The sequence below is a fragment of the Acyrthosiphon pisum genome, chromosome A1 (assembly GCF_005508785.2).
Source record: "Acyrthosiphon pisum isolate AL4f chromosome A1, pea_aphid_22Mar2018_4r6ur, whole genome shotgun sequence".
NCBI classification, from domain to species: Eukaryota; Metazoa; Arthropoda; class Insecta; order Hemiptera; family Aphididae; genus Acyrthosiphon; species Acyrthosiphon pisum.
Window position 1 is genome coordinate 165,635,011 of NC_042494.1, and position 19,255 is coordinate 165,654,265.

Consider the following 19,255-nt stretch of genomic DNA (forward strand, 5'->3'; position numbering starts at 1 on the left):
TCCGGACCCCATCGGACCCCCCCCCCCCCCGTAAATACGCCACTGACAGATAGTATAAAACCTTGTATCTTAGGTACTAATGAATATTTCAAAATTTTATGCTAAAATAACTAAATAATTTTAAAACTAAATTTTTTTTCCATGGAAATTGCATTGCCATTCGTTAGTTCAGCAGTTATAATTATTCAGCAGTGATATGAATATTGCGTTTACAATCATCGTTTAGATCTGGATTAATCAGTGATCGGTGTTTAGATTTATTGTTCACATTATCTCGTGTACCTGCTAGTGTCTATATTATATTATTATCTAATATATTATCGTTTATTTATTTGATATCAAAATGATTACTGAGCCTCACTCAGTGGATAATCATGTGGTCTATATTATACTATACAATATAATATGTTTTTGTTGTAGGTAATAAGGTACTTATCTACCTAATAATACCTATATAAAACTTGTATATTGGTTATTTATAAAATATTTAAGTTAAATAATACAATTTTTTATGAGTAGAACGACAGCATTATATTTTTAAGCTTTTTATAAATAAATATATATCTCATAAAATGTGTTATAAAAAAAAGACCGTGGAAGAATTTGACCTATACACCTCCAGCACATGTAGTATACCGTCTTTTTTACGACGTTATTACGTTAATATTATAATGAAGTAATATTCGAATTATAGGTATCTATGAGAATGACCTAGCTATTTTAATATTCTATGATGAACTGTATAGGTATGTGATATTTTTATTCAAATTTATTTTTAATCGGCCCCAATTAATATCACACGTTCACACCGGCACTACTTATTTTACTATAATACTATATATATATATATATATATATATATATACACACGTGTATACATGGATATTTAAATGTATTATGTATAAATATAATACTGAAGTTGTTGTAGTTTTGTATTAATTATCAGCTCTATCTTGGACCCTAGACGGCTATCAATGGTTTTAAGTGTTTTTTTGTTGGTCGTGGTGGTTGTTTTCCATAATATATTATATAATACAGACGTCAAATATGTATATTGTATAATGTATATAGGTACTATAAAAATAGATATAATTAGTATGTAGACATGTAGTTTCGCCTTCCACCTTTCGTAGTCACAAGTCACGTGTAAATAGTATTTAGTATTTACATAATATAATGTTTATCGTCACGAACCTAATAATATGAGATATCAGAATCTAATAAATTATTATTTAATAAATGTTGTACAACATAAAGCTTCTTATAAGTTATAATCATCATTTTGTTTTATAAGACACCTGATACTCAATCTACAAAGACACAACCTATACATTTTGTTGAATATAGATGACTGTAGCTCTGGTAAATTACTATTTAAATCGTCCCTATAAGTTACATTCTACCACAGTTATTCCTACCGTATTACTAGGTAATGAAAAATAAATTACTATTAATGCAATGAAAATGTATGTGTCTTGTATGGTAAAATATCTTTAGTAATATAGGCGAATATAGACAGTATCAGAATCGTTTTTTGAACCTATGTTTATGATGTACCTATCAATGTATCATTGAATTAAAATTTAACATGTAAACCATTACAGCGACCTACTCAATAAATTACGAGGTATACACTCCTACAACTATACAGCACAGTGACTTATACGGTTTTTAATTATACGGTTCTATGTAAAATATATTTTTTTCTAATAATTTATCATAACAATTAACAAACATTTACTGCAATATTTTCAATTTTAATTGAATTTGTCAAAAATTATTTGGTTTTTTAGCTACACTTCTGTTTATTTTTTATGTTATAAGTACTGAGTCAATAAAGTAATATATTGTCGATTATTATAGATAGTTGTATAGGTGGTACACTGGTATTAGTTAAACTCTTGTCAATTTTTGATTGTTATGCCAACATATTGACAAAATGTATATGAGGGGATGAGAATTCCCGAGGCAAATTATCTGATATTAATTTCCAAATAAAATCTTAATTTAATGTTCTCCGATTCTAATAATAATTTTGAGTATTTACTTAATTATTATATTTATATTTATAAAAATAAACTTGTTTATGTCAAAAATTCAAAAGTCTATTGTTTAAACGATTTCAAGGTATTTTAACAACTGTTCAAACAGGTTTTTCTCTCTATTTATTGGTTTAACTCTTGGCGACGCACTAAACCTAGTCGGACGAATTAACATGTACCTATACATACAACTGACAGTTGTCACGATAGGTACCTACGTATAGTAAATTTGCATTTGTTATTCATTGTCGTGTGGAAATAAACGGAATATTCCAAGTGGGTAATTAAACACTATTATAGTCTATAATATCAAAATTCAGCAAACAGCGTTGACCGGCGCAGCGTCTATTGTGAGTATACATAATATATATATATATATATATATCTACAATAGGTACATTACAAGTTGATGTGCACACAAATGACTCTATAGTCAATACTAATACACTATAGGTACACGAAAACGTAGTCTAAAAAACTAATAATTATATAAAAATGCATGGAATATTATATAGCGTCATACCTACGTATAAAACCTTGAGATTATTTAACAATAAATAATATGAATATTTTTCATTTGGTCATTAAGCTGTTCCGATTCACGAACTTTAGGTAGGTATATGCGTTATGTTATTATACAAATCAAATGATAGCTGGTACGCACTGAAATAAAATCTAAGCCGACATACTTTTGTATACATACAAAAGACTATTGAGGAAATCCGTCATTATTCAATAAAACGTATATGCCAGAAAACTGGTTTGTTGCGCGCATAATTGTTGAATTGTGCCAACATGGAGTAGTGGGACAATATTGTACAATGCACGTCATACGTCATACAGCATAATATAGTACTGAATTAAATTTCATATTTTCGAAGTATTAAATATTTCTATAGTTACAGTATTTTGTTGTTTAATAAAACAAAAACAAATAATGTTCTCCATTTAACCACGTATTATAGTATTTACAATTTACATTAGGCACACTGCAGTTTCACTACAGTTTGTAGTGAAGTGCGTAACTTTTATAGTTGGTATAGGTACCTTTGTCATATTGCATAATATACGCGTCGATAGAAATTAAAACAAATAATTGATTTATATTAATATAGGTTTGATTTTATTTATCTTACGTGGAACGTCGAACATGTGTTGTTGGAACTATAAACTTTTAATAACTCCCTGAAAATAGAGTGGTTTTGAAATATTTCAAAAGAACGGAATATCATGTTAAATTATCATAACTTATTTCATGCAGTACCTATATTATCATGCACCAACGTTTTAGCCTTTGTCACGCTAAATTCTACAATACCATAATATTATTATAATATAAATGTTAGTTCATAGTTGTTTTTTTTTTAATAATCAACAGACATTTTCTGTCCAAAATCATTTATATAATATATAGGTACCTAATATAATTTACTTACATAAATAATTTATTCTTAGAGTGGTTCATTATCTAAAGTAGGTTATGACTGTAATAATTATAAATTAATAGTACGTCGAGTAATTGTAGTTAAATGAAATTGATTAATAATCTAAATAATTACTCGTTATGGTTATACTATACGTTGTGTTATACTCGTTGAATAACGCATTTGATCGTCTCATTCGTCTGTATAGTTGCATGAAGTTATTTGAGGGAATTGACCCTCCCTAGTGGTACAATACGTAGAACATATCATAATTTTTAATGTGGGTTATGCTTTAGTTTTTTGTCATATGGACGACTATTATAGGAAGATTATCAATAGCTATAAACAATTTTACGTAATTAATAATTATAAACGTGTATTTGATTAGCTAATACATTTATAATAACAATAAGATGTGATTGTGAAAACTGTGATTTACGTTTCTGGAAATTCCAATAAGATTTATAATAATAATAAAAAAGATATTACAATCTATTGGGTACAACTCTTGAACTCTCTGAAAGTAAATTATTAAAATATGTTTTAGCCCGTAGGTACTTTAGTAGGTACTTGGAATAATTAATATTATCATATTTTTATATATACCTGCACGCGATTTATCTTATATATTATATTATATATAATACAAGTATGTTATACCTACTCATATTAAATAATTATAATATTATAAATTATGTATAATGTATAACCATTGAATATTGATATTTATTTACATGATTAGTATTCATAATCAATGGTATAAATATTATGTAATATACATTAGATGTAGGTACATGAATATTTTAGAGATACAGGTATACACACTCCGCATTCGTATAGAATTAAGGAAAAACTTCTAAATTATAATACACTGTTATTACTTATAATAAGATTCTTGAGTATATAATATTAAAAAAATTAATTCAATGTATTAATCTGTTACTGTTTTAGGTGATAACTACTCCTAGTAATTCTAGTGGAACATTAAATCCTGAAGCACACGAATTCAAGTATAAGTCCATGACTTCAAATCTATCTAAGTCTGACGATGAACCAAATAAAAAAAAAAATGCGGAAAACGGAAATAAGAATAAAGGTAAATATCATTTTTGAAAAACAATGAATATGATTTTATCCTTATTTCACATTTGTTGTTTTGTTCGCGGATTTTTGTGTTATAACTAAAAATATGTACCTCTGTATTATGTTAATATAAGTATTGTACTTTTATTTGGGAAATAATTATTAATAAATCATACAGACAATATAAATTATCTTGCAAATAAAAATATATTTGTTTCGAGTGGCATTTAACATTTTAAATATTTCATTTGTGGTTTGTGAAAATGTAAAAGTTTGACAATGATTCATTGCTGCACCGCTGCTATAATATACTTTCGAAGTGAACGTAATATCGAGCTGAAAAATAATATCGATATTATCGAACGCGTAAATTATTTGATTCAAAAAATTCCGGTCGAACATAATGTTTTAGAAAAATAATCTCGAGGAAAACTTTCACCCTAAAAAATGTGATAGCAAATTACGTATGCGTGGGAGACTATATTGCGACGCTACGTTCTCGTAGGAAACAAAAACTATGATACGATAAGCCGCGACTATAACCGTGTTTTTTGATAGTAATTGGTTAGCGAGTACACGATTACGAACCTGAATGGCTACTCAAGTAATATTATAACAGTTTAATTGTTTTACATTATAAAGAAATCCTATAACTAACAAGTAACGCTGGCTAAATGTTAATAGAGTGAACACATTTACACTCATTATAATATGGAAATTGGTTACAATTTGGTTGTTTTTTACTCGGGTGCATAACAAATAACAATACAACATTAGGTGTAGGTACATTAGGACCATACGATAATATGTAATAATATAATATATTACACTTGTATAGGCATGTATAGGTGTAAGTTACTATGTCCACCCGCATGATCATGAGGTACTTTTATTAATATTGAAAAAAAAAAACGAATAATGTACACTCACATCGTAGTGAAAAATAGGTAGTGAGTGGTTACTTGACAGCGACATCGACCGAAGAAAAATCCGGGAATATATTATTACCCATTTCATAAAATACATATCCGTGTAGGTACTTACACGAATGAAACCTGTCACTATCGTCGTTCATATTTCAGCAGAGTGCAAAGTAGGATCCAAAACTTAATCATAGAGTTTAGAGGAAGTAAAGACTTGAAGAAAACATTATTACATAATAATATTATCCTCCTAGGGTTTATACCTAACCGTGCTAACTCATCTGGCCCTCACCTTTACAAACAGAACGCGTTTACAATATTGTAAATCATGATTTATGAGCGAGCGCATTGGGTATAGGTACATTTCCATACCCTGCGACTCTGGGAAAGAGTCCATTTATATGTTATATTCCCTTGAACGGTATTTTTCTTATAAATAACTCAATGCTCATAAATTTAAATTTTCCTTTCCAAAAAATGACTATGGAAATACATTTTATTGAAGAAGTTATATCACAGACGAGTTAAAAACCCTTGTCCTGGTAAAATGGTTACTTAAACTTTGATCAATAAATTTTCAATTATTTATAAAAAGTTACTACCTAATACATATTAAATTTTAATGGCAATATACATTTTATAGTAGTATTGATACTGCTCTTACTAATTTTTTTGTTGGAAGGGGATATTTTTTGTATTTTGCACACCCTCTGGGCAGCGACCCTGCCAGTGTCTACGCACAGTGCACACCTATGATTTACATATATTATGTTTAGTTTTTATAAAATTCTTGGATTACCCCACTTCATGTGTGTGCTAAACGGAACTTTAAAATTAAAAATTAATAGCTACGTATCTAATGAAGTAATGAATACAATAAAAGTAAATCAAGTGGAATATTTTGAGGGGGAACAAACGCCCCAAGCAAAAGTGGCCTTTGTTGTCTTTCATCATAGGATGAGTGTTATGAATTTATCAGGGAATGCAGAGAAAAAAGTTTCTACTGCATCTTATATAAGTATATTTTAGGGATAACGGTATATTTGAAAAATGTTTTTTTGGACATTCTTTTTTGTAACAGCTACATTTCACACCAACTGGAGAGAACTTATAATAAGCCGCAACTGATAAATTTTTTTATAGTTTAATGTTTTATCAGATTGTGTCGGTGTCTACTGTCTAGTAAGTAGTAACACGGCAAAATAGTAATAGTCAACAATTTGACTGGGTGTTTTAAAAAAAAGAGTGCCTTAACCAGTATACCTAAATGTATATTTTTTAAATTTTTAAATTATATTCATCTCTTTAAATTTTTACCAATAAAACGTTCAGTTTTTTATTTTTATAATATTTATCAAAGAAACAGTGTGCAATATTTTGGACGAGGGTCGAGGGCATATATTTGAATATTAATTCTTAAAGAATGTAAAATCATAGGTAGTTGCATATTTATTTTAATCCCATTTTTGTGTGCACACAAATCCGAGCTTTTGAGTCTTACACGGGTGTTGGCCGTTGGGCCGTGATATAGATCGAGACGACCGTGTGAAATCAATACGGCGGCGGCCGTGCCTAATAATAAGTAATAACACCTTTCCGCGAGCGGCCACTCATCGGCTGCCTGCACTGACGGTGTGACCGTGATATAAACAAGGTGTGATCGGGACTTTTTGACGGTCAGATCCTCCGGTAGGCACGTCACGTAGCGTAACATAATATAGTAATAATAGTTAAGTAATAATAGATAACACTGGGAAACAAGACGTGCATTGTGCGCAGACTTGAAGCAATTCTGGACCATTGCAATCGTACCACGTCGCTTTTTTTTTTTTTGTCACGACACTGACTGCTGTAATTTACAACTGTTGTAGTGCAAAACATGAGCAATAATAGTAAAATTCTTCCGGTCGGAGGCACCCCGTCGTTCACGGTGTGGCGCGACTGTGCGAGCCGTTCTGGCGGCGAATTGTTGATCGAGAGTGGTGATAACGTGATAATCAAATTATTATTGTCTGATACGGAGAGTCGTGATAGGCCGCTGCGTATACAACCTCACTATGTCTTGTACTCACTACACGGCTCTTCACCGAACGGGACGTGCGGCGCACAGATGTCGCCACCGTCGGTATTTTTGTCTTCCATGGCCGCCGTGAACTCTGTGGCATGTGTTCGTGTTGTCGTCCATTTTGCAAGGCTATGATATTTTTCTATCGCAAACGCGCACAAATGATATCCCACTGAAATACGTTGCACACTCGCCGTCCGATTGTTGTTGTTGTTGTTGTTGTTTTTCTCGTCGCGGTCCCGTCCGGGTTTTTCACCGTTCGGCGGCGGTGTTTGCGTCCTTCGTCCGCCCGATTTTCCCACGCACGCGTTTCTTGGGACCGACGACTCCCGGCGGGCAGCAGCAGAGTCGCGCGCGGGCCACGACGACGAACACCACACCGCGTTTTACGGGCGTACGGCGGATCTGTAAGTACCCTAGCAGGCTGCAGTCGTCGGATCGCCGACCGGCAAACGGCATAGAGAGGTCGAGTGCCGACGAAACTGGACGAATCTCCCGTCCGGCGCGGTTTAATAAGCGACACACATAACAATATTATATATAGCTACGTTTGGACGTTTGGACTCCCGTGATAGTGGTCGTGTGCGTGTGTGTGAGTGAATGCGCGCGCGTATGTGGTGAGTGCGTGTGCGTCCGTGTGTGTGAGTGTGTACGTTCGTGCCACCGCCGCCGTCGTCTACTGTCTAGTCATATAAGGCTACTCAGTGGAATTTGGCGTGCGTGCACATGGTTTAGCTTGTACGGCGGTGTGGACTCTGCGGGCAAACGGCAAATTAAAAATCAAAAACCGCAGCAGCAGCAGCCACTCTACGGTCGTAAAACATGGTGTGCGCCGCGATCCGCAGCTGAGAAATAATATACCTCGCCGTGGCCGTGTGTCGAAAACGCTACGTATCTCGCGTAAAAATTCTCGTGTTTGAGAGTTTCTGTCGTCGTCAATCCCGTCCGTCGACGGTTTCGGTTTGTTTTTCTTCTGCTTCTGCTGCTGCTTTATAAATGTTCCAGCGCAAGGAGGCGGCCGAAACAGCAGGTAAGCGCCCGGCGACCGCAATCGCAGTGTCCCGTACCGTAGTATTCGTAGTAATAATACACCTAATGACATAATAAGCACCTAGGGGGGAGGGGGGTGTTTTTCGCGTCCTCAGGGGTCGTGTCCGTCTCGTACCCGAACCGCGCGCGCGCGCGTGGGACCGCGCGGCGTTACACGACGTCCGGGTGGATCGTCGCACGGGATTCCAAACGGTAATTTTTCTAAAATTCTCCACAAACGCGGCGCGATATCACACCCGTCACACGAGTGTGGTGTGAGTGTGCGTATTATATTATAACCGAATCGGTCGCCATTGGCATTCGATAGGTTCGGTGTGATAGGCGTACACTGTGTGAACAACTACACAGGCTGGCGTGCGTATAGGTTAACCCGTCGAGAAGTCGTACTCGGCTGGCTGTGATAACCTACAAATATATATGTGTGTGTGCACCACACCGAAGGTTTTTTTTTTTCCGATTGCGATTTTTGCTCTCGTCCGTCGGTTCCAGTCGGTCGCCCTTTACACCACACGGGTTTCTTGTATTTTACACTCGAATATTATTACTTTTAATATTATTATATTATTACTTTTATTTGTTCATTTATTATCATACAACTTGTGCTGCCTCTATAATTATTATACTACTCCGTAGTGTGTAATATCGTGTAAGTAATCTGTACCGTTTTCATGTAGGTAGATTGTGCATATTATTACTATTATTATTATTATTATTATTGCTGCCACCACACTTGCATATTATTGCTGACGTTATTCTATGGAGACAATCGTCGATATTATTCTAATAATATTGTTTTAATTTTTCGTGCCGTTCAACTCTTGCTTGTCTGCCGGTAGATCATAATATTTTGAAGATCAGTGGGTCAGTGGCTCTTTCTCTCGGTGTTTGACCAGAAAGTCTACTGTTATCTTCCTCAAATCTCTGATTGTGCTGTTTCGCTTCTCATTAAAATTGGTTTGTTTTTCATCATACCCACGCCCCTCAAAGTATTGGGTTTTCCGTGTTCCGTTTCACTCCTCGATGACCTGACTTCTGAAAGTTCCTTGTATTGAATTTCTTTTGACAAGCAGTTGTGGAACTATTAGTGTTATGTGGCCTTTGAGGTATTGAAATCATCCGGTAACTCTATAGTTGGTGGTTTTTTTATTGGGTATAACCAGGTGTTTGGGTAAATGTTATTTCTTGTTATATTCTAATGCATTGCCTGTGACAATAGGTACTGGGTACTTACCTATAGTAATAGCCAGTTATTTAAACATATAAAATATAAAAATAAACATTTGTTTATAGAATATATTTGTACAATTTATCATGATAGATATCTAATAAAAAGACACTCATCTGTTATAAAAAGATACATAATATCCGCAGGGTTATACTTTAGGACAACTCATCAAAATATTACCCTTCAAATGGTACCTTATTTGAAAACTCTGAGGCACACATTTTCCTTAACCCTATAACCTAAATGTACCTATACTAAAAAATCTAATATTATTTGTTAAAATTGTGTATTCAAAGGTCTAACATTAGTACTCGATTGTGGTTAGTATAAATATTGGTATGAAGGCATTATTTACACCTTAATTGAAAGTTGAAAGATATAATTTTTACCAAAATAGAATACTATTGCAAAGTGTTAAATTTATGCCTTCATTAAACCTTCTCTCTATACCAATAATTTAACATTTTCAAAAATTGCATACTCTTCAAACATTTTGCCCCCACATACCTCAACACACCCTTTACCACCACAACATTTCCAAATTTAAGGTACCTAATCTAGGGACTATATTTTATCTAGTTAATTGACGCATAATATAGTATTTATATTTTGTTATTAGTTGATAAGCAGTGTTCAGAAATTGTAGGATATTCTGATATTCCTGTGTAATCATTGAATATAATTTTACTAATTGGGATGCTTTTTTATACTGCAATAATTTAAAATACAATTATTTTTATTAGTTAAGGGTTTTAAGTTAGATGGAGGTTAGGAGGTTAGTTTAGGTTAGAATAGATGAACAAGTATTATTGTGATTTTGATATTGAATTAGATGGGTTACCTGGTTCTAAATTATTTAGGTATTTTAAGAATTGAAGGTGAATTAATGATATGATTATAAATGTTATTGCTAAAGAATGTTTAATTATTGTTTTCAATTAGTTTTTTATGTCGCCTATTCAAAAAAAGTTAGGAATAAAATGTTATTTCATTGTTGCCCCATTAATTTTTTTTACCTTTACATGGAACTACCTACTTAATTAAGGCATTAAATTGTGATCATTGCATTAAAAAAAATACCGTATTTGTTTTGCATGTTGTACATTTTGATATTTGGTTAATAATCCGTCTTCACAGGATATATGTACATGAATGGGGACGTAGGGAAAATTTCAATTGGGACACATTATAGTCCCTCCGAACCACTGACTGTTTCTACTGCCACGAACACTTCTTACAGGTAAATATAAAATGTTTCAGTTTTATAAATATAGAAATTAATAGTAAATTGAAATGCACATTATTAGAACCTGATGATTTATAAACAATTTTCATTATGGTGTCGAAATGTTGCTAAAGTATTTTATAATCTTGTACAAATACTTGTGTAAATATATTTATTTTAAATTTATACATTGTGTAAGTGACAGTATTTTTTAAGTCAGCTTGAAATTGTATTCATAGTTAATAATTGTCAGGGCTATGATTTTAAAGATTTTGTGGATTGATGAATTTCAGTTTGAATAAAATATATATATTATTAAGTGGGATATAGATTTTATTCAGCACAAAATTTCTGACATTCTAAATTCAAAATTTGTTTTGTGTTAATAAAGTACTTTTGCATATAAATGCATGAAATGTTTTTTATTTTTATTGCATTTTCTTTTTTCTTTTTTTTTTTTGGGAGGGGGGGGGGGAGGATGTATCGCCTGATGTCATGCCTACCGACATACCTATTTGAATGAATATTTATTTGGCATAAACTCTTTAAAAAGATAATTATTTTTTATAGGTACCTAAATTTTACTATTTATTTATTTTTCTTCATTTTTTTTTCATAATATATATTTGTTTATTTTCAAATTTAATATTTATTACTTATTAAGTACCTAACCTACCTTTAAGCATAATTTTTAAGGCTTATTATATTATGTTTATTTTGTAAGTTTGAATAATTTCTATGTTTTGGAATATTTTGTGCAAAATTAAATACATATTTCATGGTTTTTTGGTACATAAAATTCACAGCCTCATTATCAACTTAGAATTTTGTTTCGATACACCTAATGATACCAACAATTTTTATTTTCGTGTCAAATTGATACCTTAGTATAATTATAATTCTTAAATTACTTATAGAGTTATATAAGTATCACTATATATTTTAACGTATTTTGTAGAAAGAACTAAATCATTTTAAATGTTAGTAATTAAAAAACATTTCTCAATTAATTAAATACTTAATTGCTTTGTTAATATAAGTGAAGTTATTAAATATTAGGTAAGTACCTATAATTTATTCCTTTACATAATTGATAAAGCAATTTACTGAAAAATGTATTTAAATTATATTTATTTTGATCAATGCTTTGTGTCTGATTTTTTTTGGAACACCTATAAAAACTAACACTGGGCCGATACATATAACCGATATTTATTCAAACCGATACAATGAACGTCGCACATAAATTTGTATGTAAAAATGGTGATTATAACATTGATGCTACTTTTAGATATATTTTAGAAATCATTTGGTTCACAGTAAACACAACACTATTGCAATTTAAATTTAATATATAATAATGTTTTGTTTGTTTATCACCATTATAATTCGATTGATAAATGATAATATCCCAAAAATTATTCATTATTATATTATCAATCATCATGAATTACGAGCTGAACACATGGAATTTACCATAAATTGATATTATTTTTATTTTTTGTTTAAATATTTTTATCTTTAAAAATTATATGGAGATTTGGCTCGTTTGTTATTATTATTTTTAATTATTTAGAAGTTATTTGATTATTTATCAATATTATTTTTTTAAAAGAATATTTAAATTTTGTAGTAGAAAATTAATCATTTGCAGGAATCTTAGATATTTTGATACCTCACATGGTCTATATTTATTTTATCGGCTATTGAAAAAAAGAGTTATCGACCCAGTTCTTCTAAAAACACATGAAAATCAGAACAACTGAAATCCATAAAACAAATAATAATTTTTTAGAAGACTAACCCAAAATCTTTATTATTTTTTATTTTATCTGTGCATTCTTGAGGATAATTTTTAAAAATAATTTTATTGACAAAGTTAATGCACATTATTAGAACCTAATGATTTATAAAAAAATTCATTATGGTGTCGAAGTGTTGCTAAAGTATTTGATAATCTTATACAAAATACTTACATAAATATATTTATTTTACGTTTATACCTTGTGTAAGTGACAACTTGTTTTTATTATTTATTTATACTGGATATTTTTGGTATTTTTAATTTATTATCAGAACTTTGAGTTCAATATTTACTTTGCATATTTTAGTCATTCTTGCATAATAATATTTTTATTATATTGGAAAATACTGATTTTTTTCCATATTAGGTATAACATTCTGGTTAACTTGAAAATAACAGACCAAGATCCTTTATTTTTTGTCTGTATTTATGTGGTTAATTCTTTATTTTTTAAAAATATTTCTATTAATAGAATTAATAGTAAATTAAATGCACATTATTAGAACCTAATAATTTATACAAATTTTTCATTATGGTGTCGAAATGTTGCTAAAGTATTTTATAATCTTAAACAAAATATTATATACCAAATATATTTATTTTACGTTTATACTTTGTGTAAGTGACAAATTGTTATTATTAAGAGGACATTACACCCACTGTGTTGTTTCCGTCTTACATACGTACGACAAAACGCGTTTACACAGTCTGAGTAGAACTCTCTCAATTTTGGTTCTAGAGTAAAAATACCTACTATCAAATTTAATTATGACAATATTTCTGAGGGTAAGTCGTTGCGGTTTTTTAAAAAAATTTAAATATTAAAAATGTTAAAATTTTTGCTATTTCTAAACGATATAATGAATGTTATATTGGTTATAATAGAAAAATCGCAACAACTTGCACGAATTGTCACAATTCAATTTTATAATAGGTAATATTACTCTAGAACCAAAATTGAGAGAGTATTACTCCGACTGCATAAACACGTTTTGTCTTATATCGTACATGTGTAACACATATGGGTGTGACGTCCTCTTAATTATTGATACTGAATATTTTTGGTATTTATAGTTTATCATCAGAACTATGAATTCAATAATTTTGTGATGAATTTCAAATTAAAACATTTAATTCTAAATAAATTATTTGCATATTTAAGACATTCTTACACATTAATGCATAATATGTTTTTATTGCATGGTAAAATGAACGAATTTGTCCAATATTATTATAATATTCCAATTAACTTGAAACCCATATTATAATTTTTGTTTCAAAAATGTTAAGATTTCTTTTTGCACCTATTTAATTTTTTTTCTGTGGTTAATTCAATTTTGTTGTAAGTTAATAATAATTAAAAGTTATTGACTAGTATTTTGTGTTTTGATTTTTAAGTGAAATAAACATTTTTAGGTTTAGACAACTATTAGTAATTACCTAAATAGATATTATTATTTTGTAATAACAACAATCCCACTTAATATGTTATCATAGTTTTGTCATAGTAAGACAAATATTGTAAACGAAATAGATACATGGTTCTCAAATCCAGTTTTACATAGACCAATTGACAACTATATTTACCTGAATAATAATGGTTGTCAATATTTGAATGATGGCTCAAATTTCTATTAATTTTATTTGTTTAAACGCTCAGCACCTGAAACCCGAGTTAATGATTTGGATACAATACCTTACTTATTTAACTTGATAATAAAATAACAAACTAATAATTTGTGCTTATATGTTTATGAAATCTATAAATATGTAATCTTCAAAAATTATTTTAATTATCTGACAAATTAGGTATATAAATATATATCCCTTGATTCCATATAAGAGTGGTAGTTGTCAGTGATATACCAACAAAAAATAAAATAAATAAGGACAACATACTCATCTTCGGTTGTCATTAGGGTTGATGGCTTTATCGGTATATTAGTTATTGCTCAAATACTGCTTGAATGGTAAATGACACATGGCCATACTTCCTGCTTTGGGTAGGACAGTCTCGTTTTCTAGCTGTATCCAGCTATCCCCAAATAAATCTTGTTTTGAAAAAAAGGTTATGTGTACCATTGGCTTCTGTCAAAAAAGATTTGGACTGTAAATCCCCATGGGCAAAATGTATAGAATAATAATTAAAAATGTTATTGTGATCTCTGCCAGGGGCGCCATTTCAGTTAAAAATGGCAAGTAAACAATAAAAGAAGCCAATTTTTCCCACCACCAGGCCAATTGTTAAAAGAATGTTCCTCATGTTTTCACTATAGAATTTTTATTATCATAAACATACTTAGCTTTCATACATAACATATAGATGAAATTTAAAATATTCAAATTTTATGTAGGTACCTTATCATTCAACCTTAATTATTTTTAAATTTTTTAACGCATTAATAATTAATAGTTACCTATATTTGAATTTAGGATGTCAAACAAAAGGGAAAATACACAGTTAAAAATTGGCAGACAGAAGGCCAATTGTAGATAAAATCAGGGTTTGCGAGTGCACACTGCCACCCCTCAAAAGGCGCCCCCAGTCTATGCATCTATTACTTGTACATATAATATATTATAATATTTATATATGCTAATTAGGTATAACAATATAATATACACTAATAAGGTAAATAATCGCTGAGAATACAGTTGCTAAAAATTGCTAGGTGTAATTATTTACACTTCCGTGCAAAAAATCTTTCACACTAAAATGTTTGTATAATTATTGTAGAGTACATTTTATGTCTGCCAGTCTACCCGATCCAAAAATTATAGAAAACTGATCCACTAAACTGCCCAACATTAGGTCTATTTCAATTTTCTAGTTTTTAATATACATTAAACCAAGGCTGGGCAAGTTAATGATTTTTTTTGACATAAAAACGAAATATACTGAAGTAGTGAAATATGATAAAATTAAAAACAAAATAAATTAACTTAACTTCTTGAAATGAAAAATTAACTCGTTAATTTCACGTTAATTAAAAAAGAAATTTAGTAAGTTAACAGTTAATGAAAAGTCAAAATTAACTAGTTAACTTAACTTTAACTTTTTAACTCGTTAATGCCCAGCCTTGCATTAAACATAGTAAAACAAAAAAATGTTGTGCAGTGATTGGCTGAATTTTGCAGTTAGTAAGTATACCGCAATGTCATCATAATGTATTAAATATACCAGAGAGTAGAATCCAATTCTACTCGTGGCATATGTTTTACCATTTAATTACAAGTACTTAAATTACTTCATTCGATTTAAAATGTGTAATGACAGTTATGTGAATTAAAACGGTCATGGAGGTTAGGTTAAATGTTGAAGGATTAGGTTATGACAGATACAAAAAAATCTTGGTAGACTCGAGCAGGTATACGTTTATACTCAATTTTTAGATTATTGGTTATGACATGATTATTATATATATGTTAATATTATATATCTTTGGGCATATCAAAGATATCATACACAAGTCACAATTATAAATTATAATTATTAGGTATAGATGTGTATATATTATAATATATCGTCCCCGTTCATGCAAAGTACACTAAGTCCAAAAATCGACTTAGAAATTTGTATTTTAACAATAATAAGAGCTATAAATTTCATAGTGTCATATTATTTACAACTACTCATTAACAGCTACTTCCCTTAAGGGAAACTCAATTAAAAAAAGAAAGAAAAAAATTTGGTTACATATGGTATACATTTAAAGTTTGAAAAAATTTCAAAAGCTGATTCATGTTTTTGGACTTGGTGTGTTTTGCATGAACGGGGACGATATATATTATACCTATACAGTATGTTCCAGAAGTCCCGTATGACCCTTAGTATCTCCGTGGAAAATCAATATTTTTAAATTCAGTTTTCTTTACAGTCATAAGTATGGAAACTCTGATTGAATAGCATAATATTCGATTTATTTTTTTATTAGCTTATTATTATTGTGAATTTCTAAGAATAATAGTAATGTTATCTATGCATTACGATTCGCATGTTAATTATTACAATCACGCTGATTTTTCAGCTAATATTAGAAATAATAATTAGCCCTAACTTAGGCAATTTTCATATAATTTTAATATTTTTTTTTTTTTGAACTGTTTTAAAAAATATGATCAACAAAATGGCTATTTTGGAAATTTAATCAACTTAATTTCCCAAAAAATGTTTTGATAATTTTTGAATTTTTGAAGAAAAAAAATTGAATATTATGTTATTCAATCAGAATTTCCATACTTATGACTGTGAAAAAAACTGCATTTAAATATATTGATTTTCCACGGAGATACTAAGGGTGAAACAGGACTTCTGGGACACTGAATATTAATTTCTGTAAAATATATTGTTAAATTATATAAAAATTATTTGTTATACATTTTTAGTTCCATAAATGGAAGTTATGAAGTGCCGGCATTGGATAGTAGAAGTGGTACAGTAATTTTAACTGGAAAAAATAGCACAATGGTTAATGCTGAGACTTCTACTGAAAATATGCCTTCGCAATCAGTAGAACAACTCAAACAACTTTTATCAAATCAGTTAGAATATTATTTTTCAAGGTAAAAATATGATCTACAGTTTTTGTAAATTTATATATTATTATTTTTACTTTTTAAAACAATTAAGATTATCAATATTACTTTAAATGTATTAAATAGAGAAAATTTGGCAAATGATGCATACTTACTGTCACAAATGGACAATGACCAATATGTTCCAATATGGACAGTTGCCAATTTTAATCAAGTCAAAAAACTGACTAAAGACATTAAGTTGATCACTGAAGTATTGAGAGGTAAATTTTGTTTTTAATGTTTTAAATCTTATAATAATCTTATAATAATTCATAATAATCCTTAATTAGAGTCGCCAAATGTGCAAGTTGATGATGAAGGATTAAAAGTCCGCCCAAATCACAAACGTTGTATTGTTATTTTACGGGAAATTCCTCAAACTACTCCAATTGAAGACATTAAGGTTTGTTGCTAGAACGTTCATCTGTAATTTTTCTTTAACATAATAAAAGTATAAAACTCATACATATATATTATTTTTTTTTGATCACAGGGATTATTTGCTGGTGAATCATGTCCTAAAATGATATCATGCGAGTTTGCTCATAATAATTCATGGTATATCACTTTTGAAAATGATGAAGATGCACAAAGAGCATTTTTGTATCTTCGTGAAGAGGTCAAAGAATTTCAGGTTGGTTTACATTTATATGTAAAAACAAGGATTATATTATTATTTTTAGTATGTTATTATCAATCAATTTTGTCATCAATATAGTACAATACATGCATTGGAAATTTTTTCAATATTATATTAATAATAAAATGTTCTTTATTAAATAACTCGACAATAAAACAACAAATAAATTCTTAAATAATTAAATGTGAGTTAGAAAAAAATGAATGTCTTATGAATATTATACTATATAAATGATTGAAAGTTATTTTATACATATAATATAATTAACAAAAAAAGTTATTCTGATACATCTTCTAAATGGTTCATAATTGGGTTACTCGAGATGGTAATTTATTGTTTTTTTGTGTTCTTAAATGATACACTACATTACTGTTTATTTTGAATAAAATGTATTTGTACTTTCGCAAACCATCAAGGTGTTCTGAATTTTTATATTTGACATTGATTCTACTTAAGAAAAATTTGCAAATTGATATATGTTTAGAAATTAAATATTTGGACTGAATTCTGTTAAAGAAAAATAATTTGGTGCTTATGATGATAATTATACATACTTTTATGAATTTAAGTGATTGTTTATTACATGCACTACCAACAGAAGCATTATATTTATTAAGTAATATTTATATAATTAATAAAACAATATTTCTGATACATTATCTAAATCAGTTTATATTTATGTTATATTCCATAATATATATTTTATGATAATTTCTTATTTCTTATATGCACTACCAAATAAAGTATTAATTAGTACTTTTTATTTCATTATTTAGTATTTAATATTTATGTTATTGTACATTTTCAAGATGTTGAGAAATTTTGTATAAAATTTAAAAAAAAATAATTTAATGCTTATGATGATGATAAATTAATCTTACATGAATTTAAGTGATTGTTTATTACATGCACTACCAACTGAAGCATTATTATTAAGATTAAATGTATATAAATCATAATTAATTAAACAGTTTGGCTGCCAGTTGCCGATCACTGGTCAAGATGTTTTGAAATTCTTCATTTGAACTGAATTCTGTAAAAGAACATTTATTTGATGGTTCTGATGATAATTAAACTCACTTTGATGAATGTTGGTGATTGTTTTTCACATACACTACCAACTGAAGTATTCTTTTGAATTAATTTATGTATATTCTTGCAAATAGCCTAGATATTTAGAAATTCTTTATTTGAAC

The 19,255-nt window shown here is 29.6% G+C and overlaps 1 protein-coding gene and 1 non-coding gene across 7 annotated transcripts in view; both read left to right on the forward strand.

The window, feature by feature from the left end:
* Positions 1-19,255, forward strand: part of LOC100167902 (la-related protein 4) — a 36,572-nt gene that overhangs the window by 8,166 nt on the left and 9,151 nt on the right. For 2 of the 6 annotated variants that reach the window (XM_008182787.2, XM_008182789.2), the window contains exons 2-7: positions 4,418-4,562; positions 10,950-11,052; positions 17,228-17,404; positions 17,504-17,640; positions 17,710-17,822; positions 17,913-18,053. In XM_008182787.2, the coding sequence (XP_008181009.1) occupies positions 4,418-4,562; positions 10,950-11,052; positions 17,228-17,404; positions 17,504-17,640; positions 17,710-17,822; positions 17,913-18,053 (816 nt within the window). Of the gene's footprint in view, positions 1-2,230; positions 2,393-4,245; positions 4,282-4,417; positions 4,563-7,595; positions 8,568-8,631; positions 9,234-10,949; positions 11,053-17,227; positions 17,405-17,503; positions 17,641-17,709; positions 17,823-17,912; positions 18,054-19,255 lie in introns of those variants that run through there. The other 4 variants (XM_016802786.2, XM_016802785.1, XM_008182790.3 and 1 more) reach the window with 4 other exon arrangements.
* Positions 18,910-18,987, forward strand: LOC115033940. The gene has a single exon (XR_003839286.1). It is a non-coding gene; the product is annotated as a small nucleolar RNA Z195/SNORD33/SNORD32 family (small nucleolar RNA).